Source organism: Podarcis bocagei (assembly GCF_964188305.1).
Source record: "Podarcis bocagei genome assembly, chromosome: 1".
Classification (NCBI taxonomy): Eukaryota; Metazoa; Chordata; class Lepidosauria; order Squamata; family Lacertidae; genus Podarcis; species Podarcis bocagei.
The window spans coordinates 51,586,810-51,600,729 of NC_138125.1; the positions used below are offsets into that span (position 1 = coordinate 51,586,810).

The window sequence follows — 13,920 nt, forward strand, 5'->3', positions numbered from 1 at the left end:
CATTAGGCTTTGTGGGCAGGAACAAGATCAACAGCTGGGATTACGAGGCCGGCTGCCAAATAAGTGACATTCCTGTCTCCCTGCATGACAGGGTTTCTCCAGCAGCTGTGATTGTGTAGAAGTGCAGAAAATTAATGTCAGTCTCTCTTAATGAGATCCAAAAGGCTGAGAATCTCCAGCTTCTCACTGGACCCAAGCCTTTTAATTTAATGCCTCTTGAAACTTACAACTTCCATTTAAAAATCACACTTTCCATGAATACATTGACTTTAGCACTGAGTTATTAATTACATGCCACTTAAAAATACAATGTAAACAGCCCTCCAAAAAAGGCTTCTGTGTAGTCTTTTGAGGAGACAGAAAAGGAGTACAATGAGGAAAGACCAGTTCCTCCCCTTCAGCACCATTGTTGATGTTCCTGAGTTAGGCCCAGCTCTCGTTGTTCACGTGCATACTGAGTCCATTTAATAAAAAGTGCTTCCTTTTCTGTTAGAAGAGGATGCTACCAAGCGGGCTGTCTTTTCAAGTTTCTGTGCTCATTATCCAAAATGGTAAAGTTCTACAGCCTGGAAGGATTTGAAGCCGCTTGCAAATCTCATTTGCCTATTACAGCAGTTGCCATGACAACATCATTTCTAGGATGGGAGCCCTGGTCCACTTTCTTGCCTCAACCAGAAACCTGTTGTTTTGTTCTTTGTGTTACTTCAAGCAGGAATATCACACGTGACTAAATAACTTAATTAGGTTCAGCCACCGCTGCCATCCCCAAAAATGATTTTCTGTATGCGTGTGAGTTATCTTGACACTAACTCAGGCCTGATGCCTTGGTGGAAGAATTCCTCAAGCACTGAAGTCTCATTTATTTGCTGCTTGCTCTAACTCCCTATGTGTTATCCCAGAAGTAACCTTTCATGAGCTACTGCTATACATATTTGGCTCCCAGAACTGGCATAGGTTAGATACTGTGTGGTCCAGAGGAAGAACTTGCTAATGTTCCTGTCTGAATGTCTATAAAGCCCCCACTTAAGCTGGTGTCAAAGGCTGAAGCAGTAGGCTGTGTTAAGCCTGTAACAGCATCAGGTCCCTGCTGCAGAAGAGAATCAGTAGGATAGCTCAGTTGGTTAGAGCGTGGTGCTGATAGCACCAAGGTTGCGGGTTCAATCCCTATATGGGATGGCTGCATATTCAGGTTGGACTAGATGATCCTCAGGGTCCCTTCCAACTCTATGATTCTATGAATACTGAGACTGGCTGGATTTCCCTTTGGTCTTTACCTCTGACTGGTCCTCAAAGATTCTTGGAAATGGAGTTCCCTGGAGTCACAAGGATGCCAAAGGGAATTCACAGTGGCTTCTGCTCCTAGCAGAAATCTGATTCAGCTTAAATGGTACACAGATCCTACAGCAACACACCCTATTTAACAGAAAAGTTCCCTTTAGGCAAGCCAGGAATAAAGAATTAACCTGATTTGGTTGGTTGTATCAGACAGGCAGGCTGAAGAATCAAAGGAAGGGAGGGGTCCCCCCCCCAAGTCTTTGACATAGCAGCTGAATTCCTTCGTTTGTTTGCAGTGGGAACCTCCCTTCTTCATGAATTTCAGATGCCCCCACTATTGGCAGTAACCCACTGCCGGACCTGGCCTGGCCTGTGCTTGCTAGAGTCCTTTGCTCCCTTCTCATCACACAGTACCATTTTCCTGTCTGGGTTTCTGTACGACAGTCCGGGGGCTATTGAGAGAGGGGGCCAATGTGCATAAGAATCCTGCCAGAAGCGTCAGTCCCAGGCCTCCCCAAGCACAGAACATGGACCAGCCATAGCCATGACTGATGTCCTCTGGTAACCCATAGACATAGCGAGGGTAACGAGACAGCTCAAAGTTTATCCCAGCCACACATGTGCAAAGGGAGATGATGCAGCAGGTACCTGAAAAAGAAGAGAAGAAAGATAAAGCCAATGTTTCTCAGCTTCCTTGCAAAGGGCTGCCTCAAATATGTAAAGCTCCCATTTTTTGTGACTTGAGGAATTTTGTTGTAGAAGGAAACAAACTTCCACAGCCTATTATTCACAGCATCTGATTCTCAGATTCAAGGGCCTTTTTCCTGCCCCTTTTCAGGCTACTGTCAAATCTGAACTATGCTTTCACATTTGTTTTGATCTCGCTGTTTGATCTCCACAGAGAAAAGAAATCTGTTTTGAATATCTTCTTCCTCATCAGCTGCTTTTCTCTCTAAAGGTTATGCTGCTCTTTTCATGTTGTACTGTACAAGGAAATGGAAAACTAGCTCCTTTGGAAGAGCAGGATATAAATTTATAAAATACATAAAAACCATTAGAGGGTTTCTGGTTTCACCTAAAACCAGTTAGTTAGTTAGTTAGTTAGTTAGTTAGTTAGTTAGATAGATAGATAGATAGATAGATAGATAGATAGATAATAAAGAAAGAAAGAAAGAAAGAAAGAAAGAAAGAAAGAAAGAAAGAAAGAAAGAAAGAAAGAAAGAAAGAAAGAAAGTTTTCTACTAGCACACCTATGAAGTAGCCAGTCACATAGCTACAAGCACAGCAGTGGGTATGCTGTGCGCCAGACCCTTATCAGTATTTGACAGATGGTCAGTGCCACCCACTGGTCAGTCACATGCTACCACATGAATGACAGGTGGGTTGTCCTACCCATCTGTCACAATCCCTCATGGAGGTTTCCCAGGGTAGAACTGGTCCAAGAACTGGGTAAGTACCATTATCTGACACATGTTTCCATCCCGGTCCTTTTTGTCATTTGAAAGACTTATCACACATTTTAAATTCATTGAGACAGTCCAAACAATTATATCACCTGTTCCCTAGTTCTTGTCCTGTGAGCCCAGGTCCGTCCCCCCCAAGGCTTTAATTCATTACATATAGGGCACAATACCAAATGCATTTCTTCAGAAAATGGCTCTCAGCCTACGAAGAAAAAAGAACTCTCACCTCCCATAAGGAAGAGCAGTCCAGCTACATATTGCATGAGCTCATGCTGTTTACAGCAGCCCAGCATACCAATGATCCACCCAAAGAGAATGATGGAAACTGCCATACCAATAAAGCCAGCTGTCATTCTCCGCAGATCTGAGGAGGTGTTGGTGCAAGGAAGAAAGAAGATGGAGAAAGAGGGAGAGAAAAGAGAGTCTGTGAAGAGTAATTTGGAGACCGCAGAGGAAATCAGAGGTGGAGGCTCACATTTGCACCAGTGATCCATGAATATGAGTGCTTCCATCTTGTGAAATCTTATAAAGCATTTAAGAAGGCAAAGTCTCAGCGCTTCCTAAAAATATCACGCCTTTCCGTAAGAACCCCCAAGTCAAGAACATAATCACTTTGGAAAATGAGCCAGATTGTGGAAATTTGCCTTCTATATTTATTACAAGTGGTTTACACTGTGCCTTTATGGCTCTTTACAAGAAAGCACATAAAGAGGCAATCTCTTTGACTCTCCATGCCATCAGGCTCCCATTCAGAAGCATGATGTGCTCCTGGGTTACACAGACTGCTGATGTGGTGCAGTTACAGGAGCAAGCTAGGTTGCTATTGACATGTGTCCTCAAAGAAGTCTAGAAAAGTATCCATGAAATTAGGCAATGAAGAGGAAAGGGTTAGATACTCCTTAGCATATGGCTAGTGGGTTGGTGGAGCAGGAATGGCAGTGAAGAAAGGAAAGTAGTAATTAAAGTACAAGGTATGATACCACCAGAAAGGAAAGCTATATGGGGAACCAGCTGTTGAGTGGCAGTATTTAGCATTGTAAGGGGGTTCCAGTTTGGAGCACAAATGTAGGAAAGCCCTGAACAAAGCTATACAGAATTAAAGTTGTCTTACTGGCCACCATAACTGTGTAGTTCAGAGGTCAGAATAACCTCCGAGCTAAACCACCACTCCAAGAATACCTTAACCGTGTTTTTGATTGCATAAACTGATGGGAAAGGGACAAGATCTTAATTTGGGGCATAGATGACCTTTTGAGCCCTTCTGGCTTTAGGAATATACGAGTAACAATGTCAAAGTCCTCCTATATGCAGCGGTGTAGCTAGCCACTCAGGTGCTGGGTGCGGCCTGTGCGTTCTTCAGCCACCCATGGGGGCAGGGCAGGTTCTTCCATTCAGTTCTCTCTCTCTCTCTCTCCCCCCCCCCTCTCTCTGACACTGACACACACACACACACACACACACACACACACAACACACACACACACACACACACACACACACACACACACACTCATTCTCTCAATGTAACCTTCCTGCCACCAGCTGCAGTTTTGCATGAAAAAAGGATCCTATTTTAGGAGGCTTTTTCCAAGCCTAACTGCAGTGTGGGAAGTGTTTTCAGCAGCTGTGACCCTCTACAAAACACTGCATTTAGGCTTCAAAAAAGCCTGCATATTGGAGCCAATAGCAGGTAAAATTCAAGGCTAAAATAAATGAATACAAGGCATGGTGGTCTTGGGTGGGCTCAGAAAGTATTTGTTTACTCCTGTGTATCAAAAAGACCATGTACATGGAAAGCTAATGTGTCAAGAAGAAGGCTCCTTGATATGCTAGCTTTCATGTGCATGATGCTTTCAACAGGAATAGTCAAACGTGTGATTTACCCCACCTGCATTCTGAAGCAGTACAGTTCCAGGAGGTACATGTGATTCTCCTGAACTTTGATGAATTCTGGTAACAAAGATACAAAAGAACTATGTTCAGCGAGTGCTTCGGATACTCACGGAGGGCATGCCACTCATCCTGGCGAATAGTGTTGGTAATATTAACAGGCAAGTTGCGTGGCAGGGAAGATGAAGTGTAGTGATACTTCACAGATGTGCAACGCTGTATGACTCCTGAAAGAGAAAAAATGACAAACAGAAACACTATATATCTGACATTAGGCTTTATTGACATTGCTTTCCGTTTACTGCCTCCTAAACTATATTAGGCTTGCTTTAGTTTGAACTCATTTGTACTCATTTAGTTTGTACTCATTGTACTAAGCCATCATTCAATGCAGGGCCAGATTTAGGTTTGATGAGGCCCTAAGCTATTGAAGGTAATGGGGCCCTTTATATGTGATATTTTAGGGAGCAGGCTAGCAGGCAGGGGCCATTACTTACATCATAGGACACAACACAAAACACTGTTGCTGTATGCGTTTTTTATTTTTATTTTATCTTATATTTTGGAAATGTACATCCAGTTGTTTTTTCCTTTAAATTTTTAGGGCCCCCCAAAGAGAGTGGGGCCCTAAGCTATAGCTTGTTTAGCTTATACGTAAATCCAGCACTGATTCAATGTGAACCATGTCACTTAATTTCACCTCTGCCACAAATTCAGTACAGAGTATTAGGCAAACCACTGATTCTCAACAAAAGCCCAGCATCTGCAATAAGGGAGCTACAATACAGATCCTATTTATAGTGTTGTAAGGATTGCAAAAAGATAATATATGTAAAGCACTTTTAATATTCAGAATTATGATGTATTGTGATGATGATGATGATGATGATGATTATTATTATTATTATTGATATTATTGTTATGTTTATTACTAATTATCACATTTCATTATTAAAGCACGGCATCAAATAATCAGCAGGACCTATAGTAATATACTCTTTTCTAGGTTGATGTTCTGGTTATAGTGGACAGGAACAGAATAACAGAACAAGATTATTTCTACTATGGAAGAAACAGGAGAAGCTGAAATGGGACCTGAAGTTTCTAAAAAAAATAACAGGATGAAAACTGTGAAGAAAAAAATAGAATGAATATTGTGACTGTGGCCTTTTGAATCACTGTTCATAACCATTAAATAGAGGCAACCTCTCCACAATGTAATCCATGAGTCCCTCCTCTTATATCACCCTTAATTGGCCTTTCCAAATTAGTTTGTGCTATGGAATATTATAGAGCCAAACTAAAGAGTTATCAATTCATGATTTTATCATTATGATAACAGTGAATTACGTCTTTCAGATAGACCCCCAACTCAAGTCAGTTTCTGGTGTCTTCTGTAGGCTCCCAGGGGATTCTGTTATCACTTGCTAGAGCTCTTTGAAGATTTGATTTAAATAACTGAACTTCTCTTTCCTGAATTTTCATTGTATTTATAATTAACTGCTTAGCCATAGGACAAGGCAAATATGTGCTTAAATGTCTTCTACCGATTTTCCCCTGCTTTAGGAGATTAGGGAGTATCAGTTTCTTACCCTATCTTTATTGAGACATCAAATCCAAGGTAGTCTCTGCAAACCTACTTTTTATATTGGAAAAAAATATTGCTTTGTGACAAGCAGTTCTCTCTCTCTCTATATATATATATATATAAACTCACTTTTAGGAGCTTGAAGAAAATTGTGAAAAAGAATAAACAAGGTTGCATTCTCCCCCATAGTGGTTAAAAAGCATATATTTCATAGTTCAAACAGGTAAAAATTAATCCTTGCCAGTTTTTCACAAGTAGGAACTGTCACAGAAAATTGATGCATTGCATTTAAATAGCAGAAGTTTAAAAGATGGTTGCATCCATGCTCACCATGGATAAACTAAAGCTTTTAAAGAAAGATACTTCAGTATTGCACAGCAGAATAGGAGACATTTATCTCCAGCCATAATGTAGTGGTAGATCACATGCCTTGCATACAGAAAACTGGCATCTCCAGTTAAAAAAAGAGAGCTGAAATCAGGGAAGGAAAGCCTTGTGCCTGTGATCCTGGAGATCCACCACCAGCCAGAGTAGAAAACACCAGCCTAGCTAGACAAATAATATAAACTGGCCTATCTAATCTCTTATATCTTCTCCTATAATAGGGCCTGTGCATGAAGAAGCAAATAAAGAATCTCATGCCAGCTCAAGGGACCCAATCACAGAATAGGCTTCCCACTGCTTGATCCACTACTCCAGTCTTGTCTCCTTCATCCAAGCAGCCTCCAATGCAGGCAGATCATTCTTCCATGTCTCTGCACCAAGTGCGAGTGGCTCTTTCATTTACACCTGATGCAGAGATGCAACAGAATTACCTGCCCTCAGAAGAGGCACACTCAGAACAGTGACTCACAGGCATACCTAGCAGGGCTACACTGAAGAAAGATAATTCTTATCCTTACATGCCTTGGATGAGATCTAAGTTTCCTCTACTTCCCCCTGCAGCCCCACATGAGCTCAAAATCTAGAGGGATCTTCCAGAATAGATGGAAAGCTGGAGAGGGTAAAAAGAGAAATTGGAAGTCCAGTTGTACAAGTGCATTTCTATTGCACAAGTGGTCAGAAATCATTAGAGGTTGATGTTTAGAAGTAAGCCTTTTCAAATGTAAGAATGAAGTATGCCTACAAGTCTATTGATTGATTGATTGATTGATTGATTGATTGATTGATTTTTAAGTGTCTGAGCCATCAGAAGTTTGGAGCACACTGCTCTAGTGACTATAAGTACATGATGAGACACACACATGTGCTCATTACTTTGAATAACTATTGTTGTTTATAGAGGAACTGACATGGAAACAGAAGATAGGGAAAAGTTGAACTAAGAGACTAGAAGAAGTACAATAATTTGCAGTGCAATACCATACATGCCTACTCAGAAGTATATCCCAATGCAGTCAATGGGGCTTGGTTGCAGGTAAGTGATTATAGGATTGCAACCTGAAAAAACAAGGCTGTTTTCTTTTATGTGCAAATATATCCACACACAGAAAAATATTAATTATGGCAAAAGACACAAGACTATGACTATGAAGAGTTATTTTTGAAGGCATACTAGCCAGGAAGGATGCTGGCCCTCTAAGCCATAAGAAAAAGGAACCCAGGAAGGCATTTAGGCCACAATCCAACACAAGGGACACAGGTGGCGCTGTGGGTTAAACCACAGAGCCTAGGAGCTGCCGATTGAAAGGTCGGCGGTTCGAATCCCCGCGGCGGGGTGAGCTCCCGTCGTTCGGTCCCAGCTCCTGCCTACCTAGCAGTTCGAAAGCACCCCTAAGTGCAAGTAGATAAATAAGGACCGCTTTCTAGCGGGAAGGTAAACAGCGTTTCCGTGTGCGGAGCTGGTGCTGGCTCGCCAGATGCAGCTTTGTCACGCTGGCCACGTGACCCGGAAGTGTCTTCGGACAGCGCCGGCTCCCGGCCTCTTGAGCGAGATGAGCGCGCAACCCTAGAGTCGGTCACGACCGGCCCTGATGGGCAGGGGTACCTTTTACCAACACAAGAGCATACGTAATCCCACTGAGTTTAATGGGTTTACCCAAAACTAGCTCTGTCTTGGATTGTAGCCCCATTGTCTGACATGAATTAACTTTTCATAAAAGAGAGAACATGCTGAAAACAGTGTTAGAGAACAAGCAACAGAGTTTGTTTTCAGTCCTTCTGGAAATAACAGTGGGAGCAGAAGGCCTTTGGCCAAAGTGGAGGAGAGAGAATCAAAGAGATGTAAAACAGCATGATCCACGACTATACTAATTACTATAATGAAGTAAATGAACTGCTTTCAACATGGAAACATAAAAATGCAGAAGATGGATTCTAGTGAATTAAATGCAGGAAAGCAGCTGTGATGTTACAATGGGTTCTGTAAAGAGAATCTACATCTATATCTTAGACATGATACAGGATCAGAAACACCAGGTTAGCAAAATAATATAGCACCATTCATGGACATCAGGCTTCACAAAGAAGAGTTTTGACAGGTTCTCAACCCAATGATGTTCACAACTTAAAAAACATGCTGTGAAGCCTTAACAGAAGGGGCAAAACAGAGGTTAGGATAGGGCATGCTATTATTTTAATTACATGTTACACAATAGTCTATGAGCTGTTCCAAAGGCTTTCTGGAAATGATGAGTTTTGAGGAGAAACCTGAAGGAAGTAAAGGTGTTTTCAGGGGCAGTTCTAGGTGTAACGGGCAGCAAGGGAGTAGATAGTTTATTGGTGTATATATTCAAAGACTTTTAGAGCTAGAACTCTACCTCAAACCATCATCTTGCCATCTCTATATGTATCCTTAAATAATCACTGAGAAAGAGATTTCTCAAAATGCAGGGTATAAAATACATAAATAATTTTAAAACACCCCAGATGTTTCTCCAACAGGCTTTCATTGTTACCAGTTTTAATGAGCAACATCTTTTACCCTTGTTGCTGTTTTTTTTAATTTGTAAGTATTGGTTGTAGAATGTTTTTTGTCATTTTTTTCTAAATTCATTGCTAACTGAACTTTTTACTGATTATGCTGTATGTCATTCTTTTAGCAGACGGCTCAAATATATTTTTATTGAGTGATTTAACTATTTCCTATTGTGAGATGGAAATGCCACAATCTCTGCTATTAGCAATTTCTTCAACTGCCTGGAAGACTATACTTGAAATGTAAGGAAATGGGCTGAAGCATCTTGTGCTGCCAGCATCGGAATATTATATAGCTCATGTTTATTGGAAGCATGAGCTTCCATCCTGTTGCAATTTCCACAACTGTTACAGGTAAAGGAAATCCTCTGGAAAAGGTGTGAGATTCAACCACTCTATGTCCAATGCAGCACAATGAAGACAACCATTGCCAAATTTTAGAAGGGTAAAGCAAGAGCTGCTTTCTATGTGCAGTTCCTGGGCATATGTCAGGAATGCCAGGTACATTTCTTAGCCTCTCATGGTGGAAAGTGGAACAACACATAGCAGCCACAAAAAGATTTTGCCTGACAATCAAGAGATATACCTGACAGTGACCTGCAGCTGGATATGGTGGAGCCATGTGTCAGTAATGGCGCCCAGCATTCAGGTTTGTCACTCATATATAGACAATGCCACTTACAAGGCAACAGCCCTTTCTGACACCACACTGCACGACTCCGGAATTGTGCATAGCGTCCCTGGAAAATGAAGGCATGTTTTCTTTTGGGGCAATCCTATGTCTAAAGCAAGATCTTCCTTGTGCATAAAGCACATCCCACCCTGGCCAAACAAATTGCACCTCTCACCCAGGTGGGTACAGCACCCCCTGCCCATTTATTTATTTTTAACTGTGTGCACTGCATTTTGTTTGGCAGACCTGACCACCTTTGAGCAGGTGGAAGAAATGCATTCCCAGGGAGAAATGAATGGTGATGGACAGCTGTGAACAAGCATCACTTTCCCCAATGGCTGCAACCACAGAAACCCTGGCAGGTTGTACCCATGCCCAGCTGGTTCACCTGAGGTCTTCCAGAGGAACATATACAGGAGGTATCTTGCCCGGGTTATTCTCATGCATAAAGAGGGCATTGTGGGCATTTGGGAAAGGACCCTAAGCCGTGGAGATCTAGGCCGGAGGAGAATCCAGTGGGAGACATGGAAATAACCACCATTTTAGGCAGCCTTGACTTGAGAAAATGCAATTGTCCCCCCCCCCCCTTCCAGCTCTTGTTGAGCCCTCTTGCCACCATGGAAGGAGGAGGAGGAGAGAGCCTGCAAGGCTCTGGGGCACCTGGCGCTTGGCTAGAAATCTGTGAGGAGAGCGGGTGAGGAGGCTGCCCTGAGGCGGGGACTCGGCCCCACAGCCCCAAGGAGCTCAGCAGAGGAGAAGGTCCCCGGAGGCGTCTCCCTCCCTGGCCTGGGCGGGGAAGGCAGCTCTGCAGACTCAGCACCCTGGACAGCAGCAGCAGCACCCACCCCACCGGCGCCCCTCAAAATGTTCCCTCGACGGGAGCGAGCTCTCTCTCTCACTCCCGCGTGCGCGCGCCCTCGACCCCCGCCAGCACAGCCCTCCCTCGACCTGTGGGGCGCGGCCGCCGCCCCCTCCCCGCGCACCTTTCTGGATGAGCTCCTCGCTGTCAGGCTCGAAGCCCGCGCGGTGGCAGCGCCGCCAGAGGCCGGAGACGGTGGAGTTGAAGCGGCGGCCGCAGTGCGATTCCAGCGCCAAAGCGGCGGCGACGGCGGCGGCCCCGGGGAGCAGCAGCGGCTGCGCTGCCGAGGGCGGCGGCGGCGGGGTTTGCCCGGGGAGCAGGGCCCTGGGCGGGCGGGCTCGGAGCGGCAGGTGCGGGCTGGGCGCCGACATGGAGCCGGGCGGGTCGCTGTTGTTGTTGCTGTTGCTGTGGGCGTTGCGCTTGTGGCCGTAGCCGCGGCAGCGCTCGCGGTGTCGCCGCGCGTCCGTCTCGTACCAGGAGTCGGTGCCGATGGCCACGGCCAGCAGCGCCAGGGCGGCGGCGGCCAGCAGCAGCCCGGAGCAACTCAGCGCCTGAGCCGCGGCCGCCATCTTCGCCGCCGCCGCCGCCGCCTCCTCGGAGTCGCGCCGCCCGCCACTGCTCCCCCTGCAGCCCGGCCGGGGGGCCGCAGCGCCAGCCAGCCTCGCTCGCTCGCTCCTCGCCTCCCGCGCTCTGCAGGAGGCCCTCGTGGCTGCCCAGGCCCGGCCGCCCCTCGAGCAGCGAGCCGGCCCAGCACGGGGAACCCGAGGGCAGCGACAGCGCGTTCCTGGTCTGGGCTCTCCAAGAATTACTTGGGTTTATTTTGTTCGCAGTCTCAGGGCTCGGCTCTCCGGGTTCATTTTCAAGCCTTCCTAGTGAAGGCTTCCGTGCACGTTTATTTCTCGCGGGTCAAGCCCACGTTTTCCTTCAGGGAGGCCTACCTGTTTCTCTCCCTCCTGGCACAACAACCCTGTCAGGTAGGTCAGGCGGAGAGGCAGTGACTGGCCCAAGGTCACCCAGTGATATTCGTGGCCCAGCAAGGGCTTGAATCATGGTCCCAATCCGACACTCTGGCCATTACACCACACTGGCACAAAGTGCATCTTTCCACCACCCCACCTGTCTTGGTAAGAGTTTCAAAGCAGTTGCTGAGGAATTAAAACACTTTCTATGCTGGGCATGTTTGCTGCTGTACTTTCCGGAGCAATCATGTGAAAGGAGAAAGATGGAGACACATTCCTAATGGAGACACATGCCAAGAAACTGGTGATCTGTGGCTCCTTGGCATTTCTGTTGTTTCAAGAGCAGGGAAAGGAACCTGTGACCCTCCAGATGTTCCTTGATTACAATATCCATAATCTTTGATGCAAGTTGAAGTTGATGGGAATTGGAGACCTCCAAATCTGGAAGGCTACAAGTTTCCTGGCCCTTGTTCTAGAACAGGCATAGGCAAACTCGGCTCTCCAGATGTTTTGGGACTACAACTCCCATCATTCCTAGCTAACAGGACCAGTGGTCAGGGATGATGGGAGTTGTAGTCCCAAAAAACATCTGGAGGGCCAAGTTTGCCTATGCCTGTTCTAGATCCACTCAGCTTTGGGCAAATTCCCTGACTAGGAAAATGAAAGAAATATGAAATGATCATACTTAGAGTCACGAGGGATTAGACCAGAGGCTGTTTCTTCTTGTTCCTTCCAACCATTGAGTAATGGCAGAGATGGTTCTTTCCATGATTTGTCGTTTTTTTCAGTGATATACATTCTGGAGTCCAATAAAAGGGTGAAAACATCTATGCTGATGAAGAAGAGGCCACACTCAGTTTTCTTTATTTCATCTCTACTGCCTCCATGCCAAGATCAATACAGATGAATGAGAAAATGCACAAGAGCTAGTGCAAAACAAAGCCAGAAAGACAGGATTCTCTCTGCATTTCCTGAAGTGACAAATAGTGTGGAGAAATTAACTGTACTCCCCCCCCCCGCCGCCCCCAATCCTGTACGTAACACTGGGGTTGGCCTCTTCCCTTGGACCCTGAATGGCCACTTTAGGCAAAGCTTCCCAAGATCTGCAAACACAGTCCAGCCCAGGGCAGTCTGGGCCGCAAGCCAGAAGCAACAGCTCACAGAGATTAATGAGTCAATGTCACCCACTTTGCATTCCTGAACTGTGATCAGAAAATTCCTGCTGCAGCTTGCAGCCTACGCCAAACCGAACCCTGATGCAAATAACATACGCTTCTGGGTACTCCCTCTTGGGTATGCACCAAAGCCTCTTACCAATGCCAACTGGATTTTTAAGGACAACAAATATCCTGGAACAATATATAGGGTACTTTGTCTTCCATGGTAGCTTTCCCTCCTTCAAGCCAGGGCTTTGCTAGTCCGCACAGAAGCGTGGCAAATTAGAGTCCTGGAGCAGCACTAACTGCCTAACAGTGAATAATCACACAGGATGCCTGGGAATAGGAAGGGTGTCTGTTTTGGAACAGTGATGTTCTGAAGCTGGATGCCTAACAGCTGACAACAGCTGTTAAAGAAAGGCTACTTTCCATGGGCAGATCAAGAGAGACAGCCTTTTTCATGATGAGAGTCAATGAGGCAGACCAGATGCATTCACTGCTGCTTTCTGGAAAATATGTGATTGAAACTTTCCTCTACATGGGTACTATAGGCAACCGTCCTTCAGATAAAGCCACAAAAATAATGCAGAATCACAGTGTTCCCATCCCTGCAGATTTAAGGCTGCATAAGCAACAACATATGTTTCCACTACAAAGCAACAGGGAGCAGATGTTTAAATTATTCTCCATGCCCCGCTTAAGCAGAGAGGATGGTGCATGAGGTGATCCAACAGTGGATGTTGTTCCTGCAGCTTATGCAGACTACAACCAAGCAATTGTCCTAACGATTGTTCTGGCATCCCATGACTCAGTAGCACATCAGTAGCTGCAAGCTGTGCAATCATACAGAAACACCCACCCACCCCTCAGGATCTAGACAGAGACCCAAGGGGCATCTCACCTTTAGGCTTCACTAGAACTCACCAAACAAATGATCTGAGGATTGAAAGCACTGAGGAGTAAAGGCATGTTCAAACCAGAACAAAATTCAAGAACTTAATACAGTCTGAACCCATCTGACCTTTCTTTTAAACATCCTAAAACAGGAATATAACAAAAAGACTTGTCAGGACAAAAAACTGCCAGATCATTTGCACTTCCCCACGTGTAATTAGCAGCACATCCACGCTACTGAATTAA

At 45.1% G+C, this 13,920-nt stretch overlaps 1 protein-coding gene across 2 annotated transcripts; it reads right to left on the reverse strand.

Moving 5' to 3' along the window:
- Positions 1-147: 147 nt before the first annotated feature.
- LOC308571029 (transmembrane protein 178B-like) lies at positions 148-11,235 on the reverse strand. Of its 2 annotated transcripts, XM_081166267.1 has the most exons (4): positions 10,789-11,235; positions 4,742-4,855; positions 2,965-3,102; positions 148-1,923 (listed from the first exon to the last, which is right to left on the reverse strand). In XM_081166267.1, the coding sequence occupies exons 1-4, from the start codon at positions 11,231-11,233 to the stop codon at positions 1,679-1,681; spliced, it is 942 nt and encodes a 313-aa protein (XP_081022393.1). In that variant the 5' UTR covers positions 11,234-11,235; the 3' UTR covers positions 148-1,678. The 2 variants fall into 2 exon arrangements, with proteins under 2 accessions (XP_081022393.1, XP_081022394.1); XM_081166268.1 differs by lacking the exon at positions 2,965-3,102.
- Between the last annotated feature and the right edge of the window lie 2,685 nt (positions 11,236-13,920).